The sequence below is a fragment of the Sorex araneus genome, chromosome 2, assembly GCF_027595985.1.
Source record: "Sorex araneus isolate mSorAra2 chromosome 2, mSorAra2.pri, whole genome shotgun sequence".
Lineage (NCBI taxonomy): Eukaryota > Metazoa > Chordata > Mammalia > Eulipotyphla > Soricidae > Sorex > Sorex araneus.
This window is the reverse complement of record NC_073303.1, coordinates 54539559-54565098: the sequence shown is the minus strand read 5'-3', so window position 1 is coordinate 54565098 and position 25540 is coordinate 54539559. Positions and strand designations below refer to the sequence as shown.

The 25540-nt window shown below is 59.1% G+C and overlaps 1 protein-coding gene across 1 annotated transcript; it reads left to right on the top strand.

The window, feature by feature from the left end:
• The first annotated feature begins 531 nt into the window (after window positions 1-531).
• Window positions 532-22714, top strand: LYPLA1 (lysophospholipase 1). The gene is made up of 9 exons (XM_055128508.1): window positions 532-697; window positions 930-961; window positions 7129-7194; window positions 10398-10445; window positions 12459-12529; window positions 15465-15538; window positions 17368-17469; window positions 19057-19233; window positions 20838-22714. Exons 1-9 carry the CDS (start codon window positions 629-631, stop codon window positions 20889-20891), a joined length of 693 nt encoding a protein of 230 aa, XP_054984483.1. The 5' UTR covers window positions 532-628; the 3' UTR covers window positions 20892-22714.
• The last annotated feature ends 2826 nt before the right edge of the window (window positions 22715-25540 follow it).

Genomic DNA, 25540 nt, shown 5'->3' with positions numbered 1-25540 from the left:
GCCCGGCGCGGCTCCCGGCCCGAGCGCGTCCCTTCCCGGGATCCGAGCGATTCCCTCCACGGGGCCCGGCCCGAGCGCGTCCCTCCCCCGGGTCCGAGCGATTCCCTCCCCGGGGCCCGGCCCGAGCGCGTCCCTCCCCGGGGTCCGAGCGCTTCCCTCCCTAGGGCCCGGCCCGAGCGCGTCCCTCCCCGGGGCCCGGCCCGAGCGCGTCCCTTCCCGGGGTCCGAGCGCTTCCCTCCCCGGGGTCCGAGCGATTCCCTCCCGGGGCTCTGCTCGAGCGCGTCCCTCCCCGGGGTCCGAGCGCTTCCATCTGCGGCCCCTGCCCCGGCCCAAGCGCGCTCCCCGCGGGTACCCGGGTAAGACCGGGCGGTACAGAGCGCGCCCCAGTAAAGAGCCGAGCGGGCCGCGGGGCGCGCGGGTCGGGCCGGGGCGCGCGGGGCCGGGGGGCGCGCGGGGTCGGGGGCGCGCGGGCGGGCCGGGGGCGCGCGGGGTCGGGGACGCGCGGGGCCGGGGGCGCGCGGGGCGGGCTGGCGCGCGGGCGGGGCGGGGCGCGCGGGGCGGGCGCGGCTGTGCCCTTGGCCGGGCGGGCGCCGGGTCGGGAGCGTTGGCGCGTCACGCCGGCCGGTGTATGTGCGGCAATAACATGTCGGCGCCGCTGCCCGCCATCGTGCCGGCCGCCCGGAAGGCCACGGCCGCGGTGAGTGGGCCCGGGCCGGGCGGGGCGGGCCGGCGGCCGGACTGTCCTCCCGAGCCCGCCGCGGCGCACGGCGCGAGGCCGCGCCCGGGGTCGCCCCGGAGGCCTTTCCCCCTGGGTGCGGGGCGGGGGGCCCGGCGCGGCCGCTCCCAGGGGGGTGCGGGGCTGCAGCGCGGCTCCCCCGGCCGCTGCCCCCCCGCGCAGTGCTCACGAGCCTTTCCCGCTTCTCTTGCAGGTGATTTTCCTGCACGGCCTGGGAGACACCGGGTAGGTGCCCCCGGGCGGGCGGGCGGTTGCTACTATGACTCCGGCACGCCGCACGCGGATACAATCTTACCCCGAGCGGGGGCCCGGGCGCCAGGAGCTGCCCGCGCAGTGTCGGGGCTCCCCGCTGTGCTCTTTGGCTCAAACGTTCCTCCTGCTCTGGGCGTTTGGGTCCCTCCCGGCGCCGCGCGCAGGACCCGCTCCTGGGGACGCGCCGGGCGCCTTCCGGGATGCCGGGGCTCGAACCCGGGCCGGCCGGTGCAAGGCCTAGGCGCCTTGTCCCCACTCCTTAGCCCCGGTGCCAGGACCCTGTGAACGTCGCCAACTCCGCGGGCCGCTGCGGGGATTGGACACGCGGGAGGGCGGGGTGTCTGCGGGGACCCCGTCACCGAGCCTCCCGCGGAGTGGGAATCCCGAGCAGCGGCGGGAGGGCCCCTCCCCTCCCGGCCAGACCCCCGCGCCCCGCGCCCCGCGGTGTGGCCCCAGTCGGAGCAGAGCGCACTGGCGGGGCGGGTGGGAAAGGGCTGGTGGCGGCGAGCCGCGTGCGTCCTTCTGCCTGAGCCCGGGGGCCTGCGGGAGCCTGGGGGGCTCAGGTTTATTGGGGGACCCAGTAGCCTGTTCCGCGCTGATAGAAACCACGGCGAGGGGCTGGAGAGACGGCACAGCGGGGAGGGCACTCGGCGACACCTTGGCCACGCGGTCCCCCCAGCGCGCCAGGAGTGGCCCCTGAGCACTGCAGGCTGTGGAACCCACCCTCACCCTCAAAGTGTGAAGTTTTGTTTTCGGATTTGAAATCAGTGATTTCCAATCAGTGATGATGCCTATGTAAGTGAGTGAAGTAAGAACACGCAGGGAACTTCAGAATGGGTGGGGAGGAGATAAAATTTATACTGACAGAGTAGCTAAGTTAAATCTTCTTCCCAGGGAAGCTTTTGCTGGATTTTGCGTTTTCTTCCCCCGGGGGTCTCCTCCTGGCCCTGTGCCCAGGGTCTGGGCGTGGAACCCGGGCCTCCCGCCTGCAGAGCACGGGACCCAGCCCTTGCTCCACGGAGCTCCTGAAAGTAATTCAGAATTTTTTTTTAAATGCTGTACTCTCTCTGACCCTGAAATTTCAGTTTCTCATGGCAAGGTGTCATGGATGCTCTTGATAGATTAAATATCTCTTTCTCTCCCCCTCTCTCTCTGTCTCTCCCTGTCCCTCTCTCTCTCTCCCTCTCTCCCACTCTCTCTCTCTCCCTCTCTCCACCCTCCCTCCCTCTCTCACTTTGCATGCACTTACCTATTGATTCCCAACAAGCCGATTGCCAACAAGCCACAATGGTACCTCTCCCTCTCTCTCTTTTCAGCCTGTGGACCAGGCTGTACTGCATTACACAGAGACTGCACCTCAGCCTTCCCGTGTGCGGGTTTTTTAAATTTATTTATTTATTTTATTTTTGGGTCACACCCAGTGATGCACAGGGGTTACTCCTGGCTCTGCACTCAGGAATTACCCCTGGCAGTGCTTGGGGGACCATATGGGATGCCGGGGATCGAACCCGGGTCGGCCGCGTGCAAGGCAAACACCCTACCCGCTGTGCTATCGCTCCGACCCCCGTGTGCGGTTTTTGTTCTTGTCCGGGGGCCCCGCCTGGAGCTGGTTCTCCGTGGATTATCCTGGCAGACTCGGGGGGCCATCTGGGGTGCTGGGACTCAAACGTGTTGGCCACGGGCAAGGCCAGCTCCTGCCTCCTGAACTGTGGCTCCCGCCCCGGCACCTGAGCTGTGCCGAGGTCTGAACTGACCCCGGGGCCCTGGGCCTGGCTCTCCCAGTCAGGCCACACTGAACAGTACCAAATTCCTCCCCGGCAACCGGCCCAGGGCCTTTGGCCGTGTTCAGGCTGGAGTGGTAGCTCTCGGGCAGGGCGCTTGTGTCACAGACGGCTGACCTGGGCTTGCTCCCCAGGCCAAGAGCTGCAAGCCAGGAGTAACCCCGGGCACTGCCAGGTGTGGCCCCCAAAGCAGAAGCGGGATAGAGTAGAGAAAGCTTTCCTGCAGGGGCCGGAGAGACAGCGGGGCGAGGGCTCCTGCCTCACACGCAGCCCACCCGGATTCGATGTCCATCCCCCAAGCCGCGCCCAGAGTGACCCCTGAGTGCGGGGCCAGGAGGAAGCCCTGAGCTAGAGGGTGTGGCCCAGATGGGGCAGGTTCTGGTGCTGGGGGACACTCGGGCGCCAGGCGTGCTGCTGCCCGGCCGCCGGAGCCCGCACCCCGGGTGCTTGGCCAGTATTGTGGCAGTGACCCTCCGCGGTCCAGTCCCCTAACCGAGAGCATGCCTTCGGGCCCGGGAAGCCCAGCAGACAGTGTCTGTCGCGAATACCTGCGGGGACCCAGGACGCACGCGAGGAGGAAGGGCAACTAACACTTTCGCACAGTCCCGGGGACACCAGCTGTTGGGCCGGGCAGCGCGGCCACGCCCAGTTCTCCAGGGCTGGGTGCGGGGTGAAGGCTGGCTCCTTGGTCTTTGTCGTGTTTGGACACAGGAGGGGATGCTGGCTGATTGGGGGGATGCACTGTGTTCCCCCCAGCCCACCCTCCCACCCTCCAGGTCTTTTTTTTTTTTTTGCTTTTTGGGTCACACCCGGCGACGCACAGGGGTTACTCCTGGCTCTGTGCTCAGGAATCACTCCTGGCCGTGCTCAGGGGACCCTATGGGATGCTGGGAATCGAACCCGGGTCAGCCGCGTGCAAGGCAAACGCCTTCCCCGCTGTGCTATCGCTCCAGCCCCCATCTCCAGTTCTTGTGTTTGTTTTGTTTTGGGACCACGCCAAGTGCAGTGGTTTTAGGTTGTTGTGGTTTTTTTGGAGGGAGGCGGGGGCATTGGGTGTTTGGGTCACACCCGGCGATGCGCGGGGCTTGCTCCTGGCCCTGTGCTCAGGAATCAGTCTTGGCAGTGTGCCTGGGGGCCATAGGGCATCCGGACGATCAAGTCCAGATCAGCCATGGGTGAGGCCGGCACCCTGCCCCTGGGCCTTGGCTCCAGCCCCCACCAGGCAGTGCTCGGGGCTTGCTCCTGGCTCTGTGCTTGGGGGTCACTTGGTGGGGGGCTCAGGGGACCCTCTGGGGTGCCAGGGCTCTAACGCAGGTTAGCTGCATGCTGGGTAGTGTCCTGCCCACTGTACCCTAGGGTCCCTCAGCCTGCCAGGTGTGGCTCACCCCCCCCCCCCGAAAATAAAAGAGTAGAAAGAAGAGCACAGTTTAGGGCAGAGCATGGAGACGTGTCTCTCAGACAGCTGCTTCTTAGGGTCTTGCCTGGGCAGAAACAGCCCGTCGGGTTTTGGTAGTTTGGGTGTGACTTGCCGTGGCCCCGCTTCTGCGTGTGAGCTGAGTAGTCGAAAGGGAACTTGCTGGAGCCGAGGGGGTTCCGGGCAGGCCGTCCCACGGGCCGGGGAGTTCTGGAGGTTTGGGGCTGCGGGGCTGGCGTGTTGGGGGGGGGGCTCACCCCTCTGGGTTGCTCCGGATGAAGCAGCCCGGCGGGGCCTGGAGAGTCACACCTTAGTCTCCTCACCGTCCCGCCTCCCCGTGTGAAGTGCCCCGAGCTCACGAGTGCGAGAGGGCGAGGCCGGCGCACGGGAGCCAGCCGTGTCGGGTCAGGGATTTATTACGTGTGGTCAGGCTTTGAGGCGTAATTGAGCCTATTTCGTTTCAGACGCTAATAAGCTCGGAAATTGGGTTTCGTAAGCGCTAATCTTGGTTAATGTGTATTCCCAACGCTGTAATTAGCTGAGAGGGTGCCTTGATGTTTAGAGCTTGCTTCTCCCTGATGTTATTAGCACAAGCCCTGAAGTAGAGAATCCAGTAAAATAGTAAAAACGCACCAAAATAGAAACTGAAACCGTAGCATTGTGCGTGGAGCGAGTGTTGGCAGCGTGCCCGGGACAGCGCTTTTCCTGGGGCGCTGTGTTGGCTCGGCGGGGCACGGTGGGCTTCTGTGCTCGCTGTGAGACTCAGCCACACACGGGGGTGAGATTCGCAAAGCGAACTCAGACCACCCCGGAATGTTGTTCCCACTTTTACTGAACATAGTGAATAGAAAGTTTTCAAGGCCGTTTGCTTTTTGTTTTTGTTTTTGCTTTTTGGGTCACACCCGGCAATGCACAGGGGTCACTCCTGGCTCTGCACTCAGGAATTACTCCTGGCGGCGGTGCTCGGTGCTCGGGGGACCCTATGGGATGCTGGGAATCGAACCCAAGTCGGCCGTGTGCAAGGCAAACGCCCTCCCTGCTGTGCTATCACTCCAGCTCCGGCCGTTTACTTTTTGTTTGTTGGTTTTTTGAGGGCCACTCCCAGCAGTTCTCCGGGGATATTCCGGGCTCTGCACTCAGGAATTACTCCTGGTGGTGCTCGGGTGTGGGGAAGCCGTCCGGGGTGCCAGGGGTCAAACCCCGGTGGGCCACATGTGGGGCAGGTGCCCACGCCGCTGTCCTGTCCCTTCGGCCCAGGGTGAGGCTTTGATACATCATGTTTGCCAGGTTGTATTTGAGCAGACTTTAAGTCTTGACTGGGGAGGGGGCGACAGTGGCAGGTGGGACGCTGCCTTGTCTGTGGCCGACCGTGTTCCGTCTTGGTCCCAGGCCTCACCGGGAGTGACCCCTGACCACAGCCAGGAGCGACCCCCGCGAACGCCGGGTGTGGCGCCCGAACCAGTTTGTGTGTCTGGCACAAGCAGGCTCTCCTGTCCCTGTCCCTGGACAGGCCACTGTCTCCTGACCCCGCCGGTTAGACTGGACATCAGCCCCAAACTTGAAAACAGTTACTCGTCTGTAGAACCAGATCAGGCTGTTCTTTTAAGGTAGATTTCCTTATAATTTGCGTGTTCAGTAGAAGTCTGGGTTGTCTACACATGTTCCATGTCCTGGGGCCGCATGAAAAGTTCTTGGGCAAAATGGGCTCCCAGATGGGGGGAATTGGGTCCCCTGAGGCCGTTCTAGCTCTGCCGCCCGCCCGCCCGCCACTACCCTTGCCCCGTCCCCCCCCCCCCACCTGTCCACTCTCCTTCTTGGCCAGGACTCCCTGGGTCTTGGGTCTCCGTGGGCAGCACTTGGCAGGCCCGTGTCCCGTGCTGTCTCCGGAAGGTCGCGTCTCTCCCTCCGTCCCTCTCCCGGACGCTCTGCGTCCTGCCAGGCCCTCGCGGGAACTGCTTTCCTTCTGTTGTAGTAACAGTTTGAGATAAGATTCCCAAGCCTCACACTCGTCTACTCGAGATAGACACAGTTCAGTGGTCGTGGTTCACGAGGCCGCCAGCCACATTCATCGCTGGGACAGTGACACCCACCTCCAGCCCCCGGCCCTCACCCCCCTGCCCCGGGATGTGTGCTCTCCTCTGCTGGTTTTGGGGTGCACACGAGGAGAGTCGGGGCTGGTCTCCCGGGAGGTGCTGGGGCGGGTTTCTGGGGGCCCTTGTGTGCTGGGGAGGTGCTGGGGGTGGATGTCAGCATTGTCCGGCCCCTGGCCCGGGCTGGCGGCCAGGGCTCCATATGCAGTGCTCAGCTGAGCTGCAGTCCTGCTCACCGCGGTCACTGGCCTTGGCGCAGACCTCTGCCCGCTGCTTGTCCCTCGGTGGGCACGTGGGTGGCTCCTCCTCCCTCCAGCTTAGCGCCTCGGGTGTGAGTCTCGTCCTGCTGGGTAGCAGAACTCCCAGCTCTTACGGACTTAATGTTTGGGGTTTGTGGGTTTTTTTGCTTTTGGGTCACACTCAGCGGTGCTCAGGAGTTACTCCTGGCTCTGCACTCAGGATCTGGCGGTGCTCGGGAAACCATGTGGGATGCTGGGAATCGAACCCGGGTCTGCCGCGTGCAAGGCAAATGCCCTCCCCGCTGTGCTATCACTCCAGCCCTCTTAGGGACTTAATGTTTAACCTTTTAAGTCTCTCCCAGGTTTTGAGTTTGTTTGGGGGGCCGCACCCTCAGGGCTTACTCCCGGCCCTGTGCTCAGGGGTCACTCCTGGCCGTGCTAGAGGACCAGGCGTAGGGCCCGGGAGGGAGCCCGGGTCAGCCTCGTGCCAGGCAAGCTCCTTAGCCCCAGTGCTCCCTCCCGTGCTCTCGGTCACTCTCGCAGATGTTTCGAGTTCTCATTGTGCTTGTAAGTGGAAACGGTGCCGAGCCCCCTGACGTTCTGATCTCTCTCTCAGGCATGGATGGGCAGAGGCCTTTGCCGGCATCCGCAGTCCCCACATCAAGTACATCTGCCCACACGCGTGAGTATCCCCAGCGTCTCGGCTTGGGGTTCAGAATCTGGATGGGAACAATTGCGATGATTTCTTTCCTCCTTTCTTCCTTCCTTCCTTTCTTTCTTTCTTTCTTTCTTTCTTTCTTTCTTTCTTTCTTTCTTTCTTTCTTTCTTTCTTTCTCTTTATTTCCTTCTTTCTTTCCGTCTTTCTTTCCTTCCTTCTTTCCTTCTTCTTGGGATGGTTTCTTTCTTCTTTCCTTCTTTCTTTCTTTCTTTCTTTCTTTCTTTCTTTCTTTCTTTCTTTCTTTCTTTCTTTCTTTCCTTCCTTCTTTCCTTTCTTTCTTTTCTTTCTTTCTTTCCTCCTTTCCTTCTTTCCTCCTTTCCTTCTTCCTTTATTCTTCCTTCCTTCTTTCCTCCTTTCCTTCTTCCTTCCTTCCTTTCTCTTTCTCTTTCTTTCTCTTTCTCTTTCTCTTTCTTTCCTTCTTTCTTTCTTCCTTTCTTCCTTCTTTCCTTCCTTTCTTTTTTTCTTCCTTTCTTTCTTTCAGAAAAGCATTTGAATGAAATTATTTTTTGATAGTGGGTCTAAGAATACAGAGTAGTCCAGCTCTCCCGGACTGAAATGGCCTGTTGGTCGTGTCGGATGTCCTTTCCTTCTTTCCTTGCGAATCTGAACTGATGCTCCCGTGTGTGTGTGCAGGTGCGGCTGGAGCGGTGGGGCCGGTCTCTGTTCATTCGTGGCTCCCGGGTTCTTCAGTATTTTCGAGTATGGAAATATTGAATAATAAAGATGCTCAGACTCAGAGCTAGAGAACGGAAAAGTTTACTGGGAAGCAGGAGAAGGAAAGGAGCTCCGGAGGGAAGGGCCTTAGTGTGGGGCTAAGTTAGGGGGCGGAGTTCTACGTGGGCCTTCCAGAGTCCTCCTGCGTCTCTCGGCAGTGTCACAGGGAACGCCGGGACCTGCGGGGGCGGCTGTCCCTCCTGCTGGTCACCTGCCCGAGTCTCGTTCATTATTGTAGCCTTGTGACTCCCCGTTCTGGGACAGAAGAATATGGCGGACAAGTGTTGACTCCCTGTTTCTCAGAAAAAGCCCAGGGGGTTGCAGGGAGTGAGAGACTTGGGCCGGCCCGAAGCAGCACTGCTCCCAGCAGCTGGCACGGGTAAACTGAGGCCTCCTCTTTCAACATTAAACTCAGCTCCAGGAAAGTCTGTGAGATGTGCAACTATCTGTTCACATATGTTAAGGGAGGTGGGGGTAGAGCAATAATACAGCAGATAGGGTGCAGGCAGCCGGCCCGGGTTCGATCTCCAGCATCCCATAGGGTCCCCTGAGCACCGCCAGGAATAATTCTTGAGTGCAGAGCCAGGAGTAACCCTGAGGATCGCCGGGTGTGACCCAAAAAGCAGAAAAGTGATGATGATGATGATGATGATGATGATGATGATGATGATGATGATAAAATATCTGTTAAATTCCCCAAGGAGAGCCGCGGGGGATTCCTGAAGGGCCCTCCCCATCCCCCCCGTCACTCCCCGTCACTCCCCCGTCAGCATGTTGACAGTTGACAGTACGCCCAGGTTTCCAGCCGAGAGGCTGTCTGGGGTCACAGACGCAGACTCTGGACCCGGGTGGAATCAGGTCGGAGTCTGAGCGTGTGTGGCTGTCGGCACAACGCCAGTCACCTGGACAGTGCTCAGACAGCGGGTATGGCGGGTGGGTTTGCGTGGGAGGTGAGCGAGAGGCGACCCCCCAGCCAGGCCCGGGCTCCCAGGGGGCCGAGGACGGTACAGTCAGACGGTGGAGGCTGGAGCCCTGAACGTGTGCAGGGGAAGATGAGGAACTGCCTTCTCCACCCTGCTCGGCCGCATGGTCCCGGGGTTCCTGCTGTCCGGCTACTGCCCTGGGGTTGGGTTTGGCACGTGCCTGTTGCCCTGCCGGGCCAGCCAGGATTGTCCCCGGAGGCGGGTGGGAGGTCAGGCCTCAGGGTCAGGCTGCTGCGTAGTTTTCCTCCTCTTAGACCTAAGTCAGCTCCAGGGGCCCAGAGCGTGTCTCTCCCGCCTGGGGCCCCACAGCCCTGCTGGCCACGGAGAAACACGGACAGACACGGACACGGGCAGCCTCACTCGGGCCGTGCCGGCCGGCAGTGGCCCAGGCAGCCCGCGGGGAGCCCAGCACCGCCCCGCCTGGGTCCCGAAGGTGGACGGCCAGCACACGGTGCAGTGGGTGTGGGGGAGCTGGCGGGTCCTCACGGCCCGGCGTCCGACGCCCTCCTGACCCCTCCGCCCCACCTGACCCCCCACCCCGCCTGGCCCGTCTCCGCCCGCCCGGCCTGAGCGCCTGTGGCGTCTCTCCCTCGGCCCCACGGCTTCCTGGGCGCAGCCAGTACAGTTCAAGGCCTAAACGTTTGGGGTGTTGTTTGTTTGTTTGTTTGTTTGTTTTGCCGGGGGATGCCCAGCCCCGGGGTGTTTGGCCAGGGCACGGTTTCCTCCACTCCTTGCCTGAGCGGAGCTGAAGGGACACTCGGGCAGACCTTGTGTTTCCCTCCCTCCGTGGAGCTTGTCAACAGCGAAGAATGCGAGAGAGAGGCTCGTCGTCCGGCCACCCGGGGCCAGCCCCAGAGGGCGGTGTGGCCCCTGGTTTGTCCATTCCCTGTGGTCCTCCTTCCTGGCTGTCCGGCCCACGGCCGGCCTGAGAGCAGAAGGCTTCACCCCTCCCAGTGTTGTCTGGCTCCAGGGTTTGCAGGCGCCACCCCAGGAGCCGGGGAGAAGGCGGCCGGGATGGAGAAGGGGTCACTGAGTCATGATGGTTGGAGGGACGCTCGGGATGGGAGATGTGTGCTGGAAGTAGATACAGGACCAAACGTGATGGCCTCTCAGTGTCTGTGTTGCAAACCATGATGCCCAAAAGTATAGAGAGTATGGGGAATATTGTCTGCCATGGAGGCAGGGGGAGGGTGGGAAAGGGGGGTATACTGGGTCATTGGTGGTGGGGAATGTGCACTGGTGCTGGGGCGGATGTTCGATCATTGTGTGACCGAAATTGAAATATGAAAGCTTCATAACTGTAGCTCACGGTGATTCAATTTAAAAAAAAAAAAAAGAGTTTGCAGGCACAGTGGAAGCACACGTACATGTGTTAGCTCACAGCATGCAGTTTCCTCTGGCCCTCGCAGGGCCGCAGAGGGGTCCGCGGTGGGGTTTTGTTGTCTCACTGTTCTTTTCTCTCGCGCGTAGGCCCGTTATGCCGGTGACCTTAAACATGAACATGGCTATGCCGTCTTGGTAAGTAAGAATTCATTCTACGAAGAACTTTGTTTATATGTCGTTTTTCTTTTTCTTTTTTTGCTTTTTGGGTCACACCTGGCGATGCACAGGGGTTACTCCTGGCTCTGCACTCAGGGATAACCCCTGGTGGTGCTCAGGGGACCCTATAGGATGCCAGGGATCAAACCCAGGTTGGCCGCGTGCAAGGCTAACACCCTCCCCGCTGTGCTGTCGTTCCAGCCCCTCGGTGGCATTTTCTCCTGCAGGTGCTGCCTCGTGGGGCCCTCAGAGAAGTCTCTGCCTCGCGCCCGTGGGGCCCTTTCCCCTCCCTGAGTTCGGGTCCTGTGCCCACACTGTCCTTAGACTGACCCCGGAGTCCTGTCTGTGCTCTGTGCGTGCCACACCTGCCCCGTGCCTTGGTCTGGGGTCACACCTCGCAGTGTGTGGGGGCTGCTCCGGCCCGGGGCTCTCAGTGCATTCCGCTGTCACTTTCCCCCCACACTTTAAAAACTTTATTTAAAAAACAAACAAACGAACGAAACTCATTTGTTGTTCAAAAGCATTACAAGGGAAAGAAAAACAGGAAAGCTGTGGAGCCAAAGGCAGGTGCTCAGTAGTATTTGTGGGAAGGTGGGAGTTTTGGTTCTCCGGCTGAGTGTCTTTCTGACTAAAGGAAATTAAAAGTTAAAGGCTCCCCAAAGCCCAGGTTGTGCTGTTGCCCACGCTGCACTGAGAAAAAGAGCACTAGGAAAAGAGCAGAGGAGAGCATGAGAAGCTGAGCACGGAGCCCGTCGGATGGGTGACTCCCCGTGCAGTGCCCACGGGGCACGGAGAGGAAGGGCTTCTTCGTGCCAGGAGAGGAGCAGGAAGAAGAGGGCGCTGGGGAGACGGGCACGTAGAGGTCTCTGCGGCGAAGGGGACGGAGGCTGGCGGTGAGCTGTGAGCTTTCTCCTGCCTGGAGCCCCTGTGTGTGAGGAGAGGGAGGGGGCTCGAGACCCCCAGGTGCCTGAACAGGACGTTCAGATTAAGGGAGGGTTAGAGACAAATGGAGATTCCCTGCTCCGACACTGAGCTGCCTCTTCTCCGGCCTTTTCCTTCCTGCGGCCTCCCCGGCCGCCCTCGCGAGCCCGCACATACCCGCCGTCTCTCAGTTCCCGCACGCGGCCCAGGTCTGCGGCTGCTGCAGGCCCGAGGGAAGCCCCCGCCCGCGGGCAGGACCAGGCCAGAGGGGCTCCCCGGAGCCCTGCTGTGAGCTCGCGGCAGGGCGTGGCGGAGGGGCTGGTCTTGAGCGAGTGCCCTACACCCCGTGCCTGAGCCCAGGGTGCGGCGAGGGTCCCCCTGCGGGTCCCTGCCCTGGGAGGCGGGCGGCGGACGGTGTGTTTCTGCCCCAGAGTACGGCACTGCACGTGCCCTCGGGGTCCCTGGGGAGCTGGAGTGAGGGGAGCTCAAGACGGTCGGAGTCGCAGCCCAGGAGGCCAGAGTCCAGGGAAGCCGCGGAGAGGGGCTTATTGTGGGGTCCAGCTGGCACCTTCGAGTCGGCCTGGCCGTGTCCGTCACAGAGAGTGTCACGGACGCCCCCTCTGCCCCCCGGCCCAGCACCCCCGCCACTGTCAGGAGCTGCGGGCTGAGGAGAGAGGCCAGGGGGTCTGCGGTCAGCTCGCGCCCACAGCTCTGCCCTGGTGGGGCCGCTCCTGGCCCAGCAGGACAGACAGGCGTCTGCTCATGCACGGTTGCCGCAGCCGTTGTCTAAACGAGGCCCACCGAGAACTGGAGCCCTCAAACATCGGGGGGGTGGGGGGGCGCTGGCCTGGCACAGCCTCTGGGTCCCCGAGCACCGCCAGGAGTGAGCCCTGAGTGTGAGCCCTGAGCATTGCCGGGGGCGACCCAGAAAGCGAAACATAAACAAATGAAGGAGACCAACTTAGGGACATCCCAGCCCTGGCTCGTTTGCTTTTCCCTCCCCGGGGTGGGGGGAGGGCAGTTTGCTCTTCACGCTGAAGACTTGGGTAAGATTTCTGAATCGTCTTCCAGGTTTGACATCATTGGACTCTCACCCGACTCGCAAGAGGATGAACATGGGATCAAGCAGGCGGCAGAGAGTGGTAAGCACGGGGCGTTGGGTGGCGGACGCCGTCTCGGCTGCCCTGGGCCCCCGCGCATGGTGCTGGTGTGGAAGGCCGGGGGCCGGCCAGCTGGGCCCACCCGGAGTGGTCGCTGAGCACCGCCAGGTCGGGCCCCAGGACCCAGGGAGGAAATGCAGAAAGGAGAGGAGCAGAGCCTGTCTGGCGGGAGGTGGGCCGCAGTCCCTCTCGGTCTCCCTGTGGCCTTGGGGCACGGTGCCCGCTGGGGCGAGAGGCAGGGAGGGCGGGCGGCCAGGCGCACCCAGTGCTCCGGAGAGGGGCGCAGAGCTGTGCAGGCGGTGACCCGCTGTCCCCCTCCGGGCAGCCTGAGGTTAGGGTGCGGGAGGGGCGGAGTGGCCAGTGGCACTGAACACGGCCTGGGCGTGCGGCCACTTCCGGGGTGTCGGGCACGTGGTGTCCAGGCTCGGGCAGGGACAGTCACGGTGGGCTGCTTGGGGGTGCTGGGCAGCCGCTTTGCTGCGGTGGTGGGAGGGGTGCCCCCCCCCCGGGTGCGGGCCGTGCGGGGTTGGATTCGGTTCACGTGGGCACCTGCCACCGGGCTGTGCCCCCGTCGGGAGTCCGTTGTTTCAGGATTGATTGCTCAGAAAAATATCCCCCCCAAAAAACATAATCGTGTTCTTTCTCTTGGGCCACAGCTGGCAGTGCTCGGGGCCGACTCCTGGCTCTGCACTCGGGGTCACTCCGGGGTGGGGGGCTCGGGGCCAGTGAGGCGCCAGGGGTGGAATCCAGCCCGGACTCTGGCAGCACTAGCGCTCCAGCCCCCAGGAGAGAGATTCCGAGTCTGAGTGTTTAAGGTTCTGAGCTGTCCCAGTAAAAGCTGCCTTTCCTGCTCGGGATATTGAGTAGAAAGAAGACTTCAAGGGGCCGGAGCGATAGCACAGCGGGGAGGGCGTTGCCTTGCACTCGGCCGACCCGGGTTCAATCCCCAGCATCCCATAGGTCCCCCGAGCACCACCAGGGGTAATTCCTGAGTGTAGAACCAGGAGTAACCCCTGAGCATCGCCGGGTGTGACCCAAAAAGAAAAAAAAATGGAAGACATCAGTTGGAAATACGCTTATTTTTTTTTAATTTTTTTTTAATTTATTTATTTTTAATTAGAGAATCACCGTGAGGGTACAGTTACAGATTTATACACTTTTGTGCTTATACTTCCCTCATACAAAGTTCGGCAACCCATCCCTTCACCAGTGCCCATTCTCCACCACCCGTAAACCCAGTGTCCCTCCCACCCTCCCCAATCCCATCTCCCCCCCACCCCACCCTGCCACTGTGGCAGGGCATTCCCTTCTGTTCTCTCTCTCTAACTAGCTGTTGTGGTTTGCAATAAAGGTGTTGAGTGGCCGCTGTGCTCAGTCTCTAGCCCTCATTCAGCCCGCAACTCCCTTCCCCCACATGGCCTTCGACTACAATGTAGTTGGTGATCGCTTCTCTGAGTTGACCTTTCCCCGGAACGTGAGGCCAGCCTCGAAGCCATGGAGTCAACCTCCTGGTACTTATTTCTACAGTTCTTGGGTGTTAGTCTCCCACTCTGTTGGAAATACGCTTATTTTGACAGGCCACACCAGCAGTGCTCAGGGCTCACTCCCGGCTCTGTGCTCAGGACTGACTCCCAGCTCTGTGCTCAGGGCTGACTCCCGGCTCTGTGCTCAGGACTGACTCCCAGCTCTGTGCTCAGGGATGACTCCCGGCTCTGTGCTCAGGGCTGACTCCCGGCTCTGTGCTCAGGGCTCACTCCCGGCTCTGTGCCCAGGGCTCACTCCCGGCTCTGTGCTCAGGGCTCACTCCCGGCTCTGTGCTCAGGACTCACTCCCGGCTTGGTGCTCAGGGCTCACTCCCGGCTCTGTGCTCAGGGCTGACTCCCGGCTCTGTGCTCAGGGCTGACTCCTGGCAGAGCTCGGGTAGCCGTTCGTGGGCCCCGGGGTTGGACCGGGGTCTGCCCCATCCGCCCCATCTGGGGAAGCACGTTACCTGCTGTACCAGATAGAGCCCCAGAAATTTTTCTTTCTTTGGAGTTTTTGATTTGGGGCCACACTCACTATGTTCAGGACTGACTCCTGGCTCTGTGCTCAGGGCTCACGCCTGGTAGGGCCGGGAGATCCGCCTGAGGGACATGCTCTGCTGTCTCTCTGGCTCCGTTCCCGTAACTTTCCTTTTATTTCCTTTTTTGGATTTTTGCTGTTTGGGGATCATACCCGCTGGTGCTCAGGGCTTACTCCTGTCTCTGTGCTCGGGGCTCTCTGCTCGGGGCTTGGGAGAGAGACCCCTGGCGGGCCTCGAGCAGGGCACACGCCTTTCCCACGACACCATCTCTCGGGCTTCTTGGTCCTCGGCAGTTTCAACCTGAGAATGACGAGGCTGGTGGGCGGGGGGGCGGGGGGGGGTCTCGGGAACCCGCCCGGGCTGGGCCAGGGATGGGCCCAGCGCCGGCAGCCAGCTCGCCCTCGCCCGCCCTGCGCTCTTGCTTCCTGTGCCAGAATGTCGGCATCTTACTTCTTAGACGCTGGGGGGGTGCTTGGTGCCCCCCCCGGCAGTGCTCGTGGGCTCTCCCCGGGCTCCGGGTGCAGGTGCTGGCCAGCAAGTCTCAGAGCGTGGGCTTGGCCACCAGAGCTGCGGCTGAGGACCCTCGCTGGTCCAGGCTAGGGGTGAATGCCTCGGCTCACTGCAGAGAGAGCAGGGGTGCGGGGAAGCGGGTGAGCAGCGGGGAGGGAGCCCTCACCTGTTGGTGACAGAGTAGTTTCGACATTGTGCACAGGGACTCTGGAATAGTTCCGCGCTGAAGCCGCCTCCTCTGTTAGTTCTAACGGGGCGTTTGGGTTCTCCTCACGCCCCCTCTGGGCCTGTCTCTGTGCCCTCTGCGTGTGGGCGCGGCTCAGCGCGGGAATCTTGCCGTTTCAGTGAAAGCGCTGATCGACCAGGAGGTGAAGAACGGCATCCCCTCCAACAGGATCGTCCTGGGTGGCTTCTCGCAGGTGAGCTGGGGCTCGACGGGCCGCCGGGAGACCCAGGCTGAAATGCCGGCTCCTGCCCGCTCCCCATGGACGCGTCTTGCACGGTAGAAGCGTGAGGGTCCTTCCTGCGCCCCTTACCTTTCAAACGGAGTGACCCGAGTCTGCCCTCTGGTCAACCACTCCTTCCCCGTGAGGTCTGTGTCTCGGGGACGAGCTGTTACCTGATGGGTGGGGCGGAGGGTGTGTTTCCTTCACAGACCACCCCAGTCACTGCAGGGGTGCTGGTGATGGGGGGGAGCAGTAGCCTCAGGTGCTTCGGGGGATAATTAATCTCCATTTATTTATTTTTTAAAATTTTTTTTTTCTTTTTGGGTCACACCCGGCGATGCACAGGGGTTACTCCTGGCTCTGCACTCAGGAATTACTCCTGGTGGTTCTCAGGGGACCATATGGGATGCTGGGAATCGAACCCGGGTCGGCTGCGTGCAAGGCAAACGCCCTACCTGCTGTGCTATCACTCCAGCCCCTCCATTTATTTTTTTGTTTTGTTTTTTGAGCCACACTCTGCAATGCTGGAGGGGAGGGTCTCTCTGGGGTGCCGGGATCGAACCTGGGTCAGCTACCTGCAAGGCCAGGCTCTGGGCCTCTGGGCCGTGTTTCCGGAGGGCTCTAGGTTCTGGTTGGGTTTTCCATCCCCTTGGCGGGGCAGCTCTGCCGGGTGGCGCTCGGCCCCTGCTTCCCGCCACGGCCTCTGGCCTTTGGGGCCACACCGGGCAGCGACCAGCAGCCAGTTCTAGTTGGCAAATCCCCAGTGAGAGAGTGATGTCTTGTCCTGTCCCGGGGGCCAGGCAGACGGCACGGAGCAGAGGGTGGCAGCCCTGGGGGGTGGGGGGTCTGCTGGGTCCTCTCCGGTCTCTGTGTCTCTTCACCTTCTGCTTTGTTTCCTCCTGCCCACCCTTCCTTCCTTCCTTCCTTCCTTCCTTCCTTCCTTCCTTCCTTCCTTCCTTCCTTCCTTCCTTCCTTCCTTCCTTCCTTCTCTCCTCCTTCCCTCCCTCCCTCCCTCCCTCTCTTTCTTTCTTTCTTTCTTTCTTTCTTTCTTTCTTTCTTTCTTTCTTTCTTTCTTTCTTTCTTTCTTTCTTTCTTTCTCTTTCTTCCTCGCTCCTTCCTTCCTTCCTTCCTTCCTTCCTTCCTTTCCTTTCTTTCCCTCCCTCCCTTCCTTCTTTTTTTTTTTTTTTTTTTTGGGTCACACCTGGCGATGCATAGGGGTTACTCCTGACTCTGCACTCAGAAATTACTCCTGGCGATGCTCAGGGGACCATATGGGATGCTGGGAATCAAACCCGGGTCAGCTGCGTGCAAGGCAAACGCCCTCCCCGCTGTGCTATCGCTCCAGCCCTTCCTTCCTTCCTTCCTTCCTTCCTTCCTTCCTTCCTTCCTTCCTTCCTTCCTTCCTTCCTTCCTTCCTTTCTTTCTTTCTCTTTCTTTCTTTCTTTCTCTCTTTCTCTTTCTCTTTCTTTTTCTTCTTTTCTCTTTCTTTTCTTTCTTTCTTTCTTTTTTTCTTTCTTTCTTCCTTTCTTTCTTCCTTTCTTTCTCCCTCTTTCTCTGTGTCTCTGTCTCTGTCTCCCCCTCCTCCTCTCCCCTGCAGTTCCCGAGCTGGAGGTGGTTCCCGCGCTGGAGGCTGCCTTTGCTGTCATGCCTAGGCTTCGAGCCAGCAGAGGGGCTCAGCCCCGACTCAGGCGGGGTCTCCGGAACCCTGCCCTACCCACAGCCCCATCTGCAAGGCCTGGGTGGGCCTGGAGTCTTCCCAGTGGGCGGGGCCCTTCTCCAGACTGCCCCTCTCGTCCCTGCAGGGCGGGGCGCTGTCCCTCTACACGGCGCTGACCACGCACCAGAAGCTGGCGGGGGTGACGGCCCTCAGCTGCTGGCTCCCGATGCGGGCTTCCTTCCCAGAGGTACGGCTGCGTCTCGCACTCTCTGCTTGGGGTCCCTCCCGGCTCTGTGCTCAGGAGGGTAACGGGGGCCCTGTGGGGTCCTGGGGGTCCGGCCCAGCTCGGCTCCCTCCGTCCCTGTTTGTCCCGGCCTCGGCTTGGCGGTCGCTTCACGGGGCACCTGGTGGCGGAGGAGAGGGTCTGGGGTGGCCACAGGGCGTGGGTGGGTGGGGACACTGCGGAGGCGTGTGCAGCCTGGTGCACAGACGGTCCCCTTGTCTCGCGGGCCCATTGCTGCGGAGCCTGGTGCCCGCCCCCTGCAGTGGGGAAGGGCCGGCCGGAGCCAGCCCCCCTCGCACCCGCAGCTGCCCAGGGCTCTCGTGCTCACAGCCCCCAGCCGGAGCCAGCGGGGGTCGGGAGGTGCTGACCGAGAACAGACGGTTGCAGGCGTCAGCTCCTCCCCCGGGGTTTAGAGCCCGCGACGACGCTCTCGTGTGCAGTGACACGGGTCAGTGGGAACTGAGCCTTTCCAGCCGGCGCCATAGTCGCCTTGGCTAGGCTGGTTTCCCCGTGTGTCGTCCTCCGGGGTCATGTCCCAGAAGCCTTCCCTGGAGGGCAGCGGGGAGGACGCGCCTTAGGTGCCGAGTGTGGGAGACGCAGGCGTGGGTCCGTGTTCATCTCCACCTTTATTTGTGTGTTTTTATTTATTTTGCTTCTTGGGTCACACCCAGGGACGCTCAGGGGTGACTCCTGGCTCTGCACTCAGGAATTCCCCCTGGCGGTGCTCAGGGGCCAGATGGGAGCCCGGGATTTAACCCTGGTCAGCCGCACGCAAGGCAAAGGCCCGCCTCACTGTGCTGTCGCTCTAGCCCCCATGTCCATCTTTGAGTCCTATCAGTCTGGTGTCTTGCACAGCGTGAATTCTGCTTATTCAGAATCCGATGTAAGTCCTGTGAGAGCTGAGGAGGAACGTGGCTCAGTCAGGGCACCGTGAAACCTAAGAGACAGTCTTGACGCCTGCAGGGGCTGGCTGATTCACTGGGGAACAGCGCAAAGTTTATTTTTTATTTATTTTTTGGTTTTTTGGGTCACACCCGGTGATACTCAGGGGTAACTCCTGGCTCTGCCTTCAGGAATTACTCCTGGCGGTGCTCGGGGGACCCTATGGGATGCTGGGAATCAAACCCATGTCGGCCGCATGCAAGGCAAATGCCCTATCTGCTGTGCTATCACTCCAGCCCCACAGCACAAAGTTTAAGTAGCGGCAGGGGGGGCTGGAGTGATAGCACAGCGGGTAGGGCATTTGCCTTGCACGAGGCCGACCCGGGTTTGATTCCCAGCATCCCATATGGTCCTCTGAGAACCGCCAGGGGAGATTCCTGAGTGCAGAGCCAGGAGTAACCCCTGTGCATCGCCAGGTGTGACCCAAAAAGCAAAAAAAAAAAAAAAAAAAAGCGGCAGGGGACTGGCAGAGTCCGTGTGTGTGGCTCACTCGAGCCTATGATGGGACCGGTAGCCTCTGCTGTTCGCCTGTCTCACGGCTGTGGTGCCTGGGGTAACATATAATGCACCTGGATAAACCAGACTGCCCTTCCTTTTTCTCTCCTGCAGGGCCCGATCAGTGGTGTTAATCGAGATATTTCGATTCTCCAGTGCCACGGGGATAGCGACCCGTTGGTCCCCCTGATGTTTGGCACTCTGACCGTGGAGAAGCTGAAGACGTTGGTGAATCCAGACAACGTGACCTTCAAGGCTTACGAAGGCATGATGCACAGTTCCTGCCACCAGGTGAGCGTTTGGGAACTGCTTCCAGAGGAGAACAGAGAACGTTACTTAGAACTTTTCTTTGGCTTTTGTTTTGGGGCCACACCTGGCAAAGCTTCCTCCTGGCCCTGCACTCAGGTGTCACTCCCAGCGGGGCTCAGGGGACCATAGGGGGTGCCGGGGGTCGAACCCGGCTCAGGCGTAGGCAAGGCCACCGCCCCATCCTCTGTCCTCTTGTCCTTGTTGTGGTCTTGGGATAATGGCGGAGGCTGGGTGGGTCGAAAGGCGGAAAGGCCTGGAATCCAGTGCCCTTGGCGACACAGTGAGGCGTAGCCCAGGGTCACGTGACTGTTTCTGAGCCTGGTTCCATCACTGGCTTTGGGGCCTGGCAGAGAAAGGGACTGTCAGGCTTATCCAGAGAGACTGAGGCCCTGGGTTCTAGGGTGCCACGGAGAACACAGTTGAATCTGTCACGAAGTACCGGGCCAGTACGGGCAGGGAGGGAGTGGCTGGGGCGGGGTCCGGCGGCTGGGCTGTCCTGCTCTCTGTCTGCTCTGCAGCCAGGCACCTGGGCTGGGTGTTTAACGTAAGTTACCCCTCGGGTGGGAGGGTGGGTACAGCAGGCAGGGCTGTCCGTGTGACTTGCCCGCCGCTGACCCCCGGTCAGTCTCCTGCCCACCAGGAGGGACCCCTGAATGCAGTCAGGAGTGAGCCTGAGCACCGCCAGGTATGGCTCCAAAACAAATAATAATAATAAAAAGAAATCCCACGCCACAAATGGTTTTCACGGGGTCACGGGATGGGGGGCTCAGGTGTGTGGAATGTTAAAATAGAACATCGGAGTCAACTCAGAAATAACAAACATATAATACCTTTATTTCCATGTGTTTCCAAACTAATCTTCAGCACTTGCTTTTCCATCCCTAGTTACACGTAACCTGAACTGTGGTGCTTCAGGTCTGTAAAGAGCACGGAATATTTCATATCACATCCATTTTCCCAACCACTGCTTGAGCCTGTCCCCATAGCAGGCCCACAGTAATTTATTTTATATTGCTTGTTACCAAAGACCCTGGCAAGCTCCCCATGGTGTATTCGATATGCCAAAAACAGTAACAGCAAGTCTCACAATGGAGACGTTACTGGTGCCCACTTGAGCAAATCTATGAGCAATGGGACTGCAGTGCTACAGTGATACCAATAAGTCACGGGCGGAATGATCAAGAATTATTTCTTAGAAGAAAGTGAATGAAAATGATTGTACCTCACCATGGAGAGACACCAAGTCCTGGTCTGAGGGTTACCAGGACGTGTTACAGGTTGAGCCTTCTGTGTTCGTGGTCTTCGTTAGTGGAGGCTGGTTGGCTTCTCCGTTACATCCCATCCAATCTGTGTTGTAGAGTTTGGAGATGTCACTCCCTGAAATCCAGAATTTTAAACTGGGTGGTCCAGCTGGAGTTGAGTTTTTAACTGGGCAGTGGCTTTGGGGTGTGGGCATGACTGCCAGGTGAGGGGAGGTAGCCTGTCCCAACTCGGAGAAGGCCCGGAGATTTCAGCCACGGGGGACGCAGGGACCTGAGTTTCTGGCGGTGGATTTTTGAATTTGTGGAATTGTTTCCTCCCAATAGGAAATGATGGACGTCAAGCAGTTCATCGACAAGCTCCTACCTCCTGTGGACTGACTTCACGAAGAGGCCTTGTGTGGAAGTGCACCAGCATCGTCGATGACCGAACCCACCCCTCCCCCCGCCCCGAGACTCGTCCTATTTGCAGTGTTAAAACGTTTGGCAGATACACACGAATGACGTAGCCTAAATCATACCTCCTGTGGGAAATGCGTGACCTTTTGAGTTTCTCTACAAATACAGGTTGGGCCTCTCCAAAGACAAACGTGGGCCGAAACCCAGAACCTGCTAGTGTTCCGAGGGAGGAGCAGCTCACTCCTCTCTCCCAGCTGTAACTCGGCAGAGTAATAAAGAGCCTGCAATCCAGATGTTGTAGGAGGTGGTTTGTAAGCGAGGAGCTGAGTGGGAGCTTGTCGGGGCGGGAGCGAGCCGTGGTGACAGGAGCCGTTTATACCTGCTGCGACTCAGGCTGGCTCTCGCCCCGAGCCCCTCAGTGACTCTGCAATATCTCTATTTTTCTATGTGTCTCCCTGTGTATTGGTGAGTGTGGCCCTTGATAAGGCTGAGGTGGTGTTCCGTGACTCCTCAAGGCGGTCGAGAGGAACCGTGCTCGCTGCAGTCATGTTTGGGGACCACCTGGGTGTCCCCCCCATATCATTTCTGTTTCACCTGGTGGTGTTGTTCTCTGGAACAGTATTCCTTTGTTTCTTACCAGTTATAACAGACCAAATATTGCCTCCTTGCCGTAGACGCCCACTGGCAGTACGTGCTGTGACTTGGCATTTACAGTCCCAGACCCGATGGTATTTCAGATCTCTGTATCCTCAGAGGAACCAGGCGTCAAACCTCTTCACTACTTGAGACTTCCTGCACTACTTATTCCTGAAGTTCAGAGTTAGCCCTAGAGCAGGTTTTAGAGGGAGAATTTTTCCTTCCAGGTAACAAGTAATATCTGCGGTTGTTGTTTTTTTTTTTTGTCAGCTAAAGGAATAATTAGGTCATAATCAAATCTGCTCTGGACTATCTTAGGACTGCTCTTAAAAACTGCAATTTCTAAGATCCGCTGTCTTTGTACCAGAGTCTTAGCAAATGCACTTTGTACATAAGTTTGAAACCAACTGCTGTAGAAAATGAACAATCTCTGAGAAAAATCTGCATTACTTTTCTCTGATAATGAGCTTATTTGAAAATTTCAGGGTGTTTTTGCTTTGGGGGTCTTACCTGGCAGGGGCGTACTAGGGGACGGCTTCTGGCCCAGTGCTCACCTGGGGCCCGTGAGTGCCGGGGCTCGAACCCAGGCCTGGCACACAAAGCCTGTGCTCCAGCCCCTGGAGAGCTCTCGCCGGCCCTTGAAATGTTCACTTTTGCTCAATGATTTTTTTGTGCAAGCAAATAGAGCAGTATTTACGGTTTTAAATAGTTGAAGTTTTCCAATCACTGGTAAAAGCACTTAAAGTCAAACTTATGGGTAATTCCATCCAACTCAGTACATCTGACACGGTTGCCAGGCTGTTAGCGTGTCGCAGAAATATCAGGTCGGTGTCTCTGAACTGCTGGTTTTCCTGCTGTATCCCACCCGACTCAGACAGTGTTAGGGATGCATCTCACAGACGGGTGCTAAGTAACCCTGGAGGTCACTGAGTAGTGGACGGCGTGGGATCCTAATAATTAAGCCATATGTCTAAGTCTGGGTTTTCGGTTTTTGAACAATCACTTACTGAGTCATTTTGCTTTCCCTGGACGATCAGAAACTGGTTTCCCTTCAGCGAATCAGCAATACCTAATTTATGGCAGGAAATATTCCGTTGAAATGTGCTAGCGCGTAGAAAAATGTTTTCCATGGTTTCTATCAATGTGAAATAAAATTTAGTTCCGATTTTCCTGTGACTGCCTGAGTGTTATGTCGGACACTTGCCTTGCAGCGGTAGCTGAGTCGTGGGAGGAGGACCGTGTTCAAGAACGGCGACTCTCGGGGTCTCCCGTGGCCCGCCGCCCTCCCCTCTGCTGCCTGCGGACGCTCGCACACGCCGGCAGAGGTGCCGGTGGGCCTGTCTGTCTCGGTGCTGGCCCCTGGGGCGCACTGAGCTGGAGGCGGCATCAGGACTCGGCCCAGCTCCTGGGTGACACTTGGGGCGTGCAGGGTGGTGCCGCTGAGCAGGTGGGCCCCGGGCCGGCTCTCGAAAGGCAGCAGCTGTCCTGAGCCACGGGGCCCAGCCCAGAGTGGACGGTCACTGAGGCCCGTCCGGGCGATGGCACTGTGTTCCTGGACCGGAACCGGCCGGGAGGAAGACGGCTACTGATTCAGTCATTTTTAGTACACTTAAGGAAATTCTTGGGGCTGGAGCGATAGCACAGCGGAGAGCGCTTTGCCTTGTGCTCGGCTGACCAGGTCACCGGGTGTGACCCAAAAAGCAAAAAAAAAAAAGAAGAAGAAGAAAACTCTCAGGGCTGGCGTGATAGCACAGCGGCTACGGCACTTGCCTGCACGCAGCCAACTCCGGCATATCCAGGCGCTGCTTCTGGTCCCTCGAGCCCAGCCAGGAGTCATCCCCCTGCCCGGCTTTTTAAAAATAAAGTTCTTGGGGCTGGAGTGATAGCACAGCGGGGAGGGCGTTTGTCTTGCCTGTGGCCAACCCGGGTTCGACTCCCAGCATCCCATATGGTCCCCTGAGCACCACCAGGAGTAATTCCTGAGTGCAGAGCCAGGAGTAACCCCTGAGCATCGCCTGGTGTGACCCAAAAAGCCAATCAATCAATCAATCAAATTCTTAGAGGATGAGGAGATGGCTTAGAAAGCTGAGCATGTAATTTGCATGCAAGATACCCAGGTCCAAACCCTGGCCACACCTGGTCCTCTGAGCATCATCTGAGTGACCCCCCAAGCACTGGGCTGGGAGTGACCCCCCCAGGACTGAGCTAGGAGTGACTCCCAAGCACTGAGCTTGGAGGGACCCCTGAGCACTGGGCTGGGAATGACCCCTCGAGCACCGGGCTGGGAGTGACCCTGGAGTGCCTCCCGTGTGTCCCAGGAGGAAACAAGCAAAATTCTACATGAGTTTTCGGTGGTTTTTTGTTGTTGTTACTTTTTTTGGTTTATGTCCAGCTGTGCCCCCGCTTCTTCCTGGCCGTGCACGCAGGGACCGTCCTGGCGCGGTGGGCGCCGTCTCCGCTGTACCGGCCACGTCCATTCTCAGGGCCCCAGGACGTCGGGACACGGCACAGACCACATGCCACATGCTCTTAAGTAACTTTTCCTTTCTGCCTTTTTAAATTTTCTTTTGCAAAATGACAGTCAGGACGAGACTGCCAAGTGGGTGCGGGGGGCTGAGCCCGCGGGAGGAGCGGGAGCCGAGACAGCGCCTTGGGGTCCGAGAGGGACTGGCTGTCTGCAGGGCGGCAGCGGGGCGTGGCTCACGGGATCAGGTCTTTTTTTTTTTTTTTTTTTTTTTTTTTTTTGCTTTTTGGGTCACACCCGGCGATGCACAGGGGTCACTCCTGGCTCTGCACTCAGGAATTACTCCTGGCGGTTCTCAGGGGACTATATGGGATGCTGGGATTTGAACCCGGGTCGGCCTAGTGCAAGGCAAATGCCCTCCCTGCTGTGCTATCACTCCAGCCCCCAGGATCAGGTCTTATATTTGTGCTCTGGGCCACATGCCCGTGGGGAGACAGGTGAGGCGTGGGCAGAACAGCCTTTGATTCTCGATCCCCTCGCAGTCTAGAATGTTCCTAAAGAGAACAGTAATCTCTGTATGATAGGGAAGATAGTGGTTGAAAGAGTCTTTGGTTCTCGTACTTCCCTGACCGTGGACAAGGGCCAGAGAGAGTACAGGGGGTCGGCCTTGCCCCCAGGGGGCCCACCTGGGTTGGTCCCCAGCAACCTGTACCCCATCCCTGAGGGAGTGATCCCTGAGCCCCCCCACCCCCGTGTCTGTCTGTGCCTCCCTTCTGAGGATGCGCTCTCACTGCAAAGATGGCAGGAGCACGGTGAGAGGTCTCATTTCCAAACGGGTGGGCACTTACCGAGAGGTGCCGGAGCAGCCCTGCGACAAACGGGCAGAAATAAACGCTAACAGTGATCCGCCCAGAGTGGCAGAGTGGACGAGCTCGGGCTGTTTCTACAGCAGTCATTTCCTCCTCACGCCGGAAGTCGCCAGCTCAGGCTGAACCGGGACTGTTTAGACTTGGCACGCGCGGGTGGGGATCCACGTGTGTTGACTGAGACAGGTGTAGGCAACGTGGGTTCGAGGGAGGTCATTAAAACAAGTGCATTCACATTGTCTGATCTGGCCACTAGAAATAAAACTTGGGGAATGCAAAAAGAAAACAAAACTGGTGGACATGGGGATGAAATAAAGCTTCATTGAAACGACCTAAAAAAGATGAGTGTGAGATAATTTTGCAAAGTAGGTAAGAGCACGTAAAACAGTACAAAATAATTCATAAGGTGGCAGACACAGATTCCCCAAAATAAGAGCAATAAGAACTGTGAATGAGGGGCTGGAGTGATAGCACAGCGGGTAGGGCGTTTGCCTTGCACGCAGCTGACCCGGGTTCAAATCCCAGCATCCCGTATGGTCCCCTGAGCACCGCCAGGAGTAATTCCTGAGTGCAGAGCCAGGAGTAACCCCTGTGCATCACCGGGTGTGACCCCCCCCCCAAAAAAAAGAACTGTGAATGAGCCAAAATCTCTTTGTTTCGGGGCC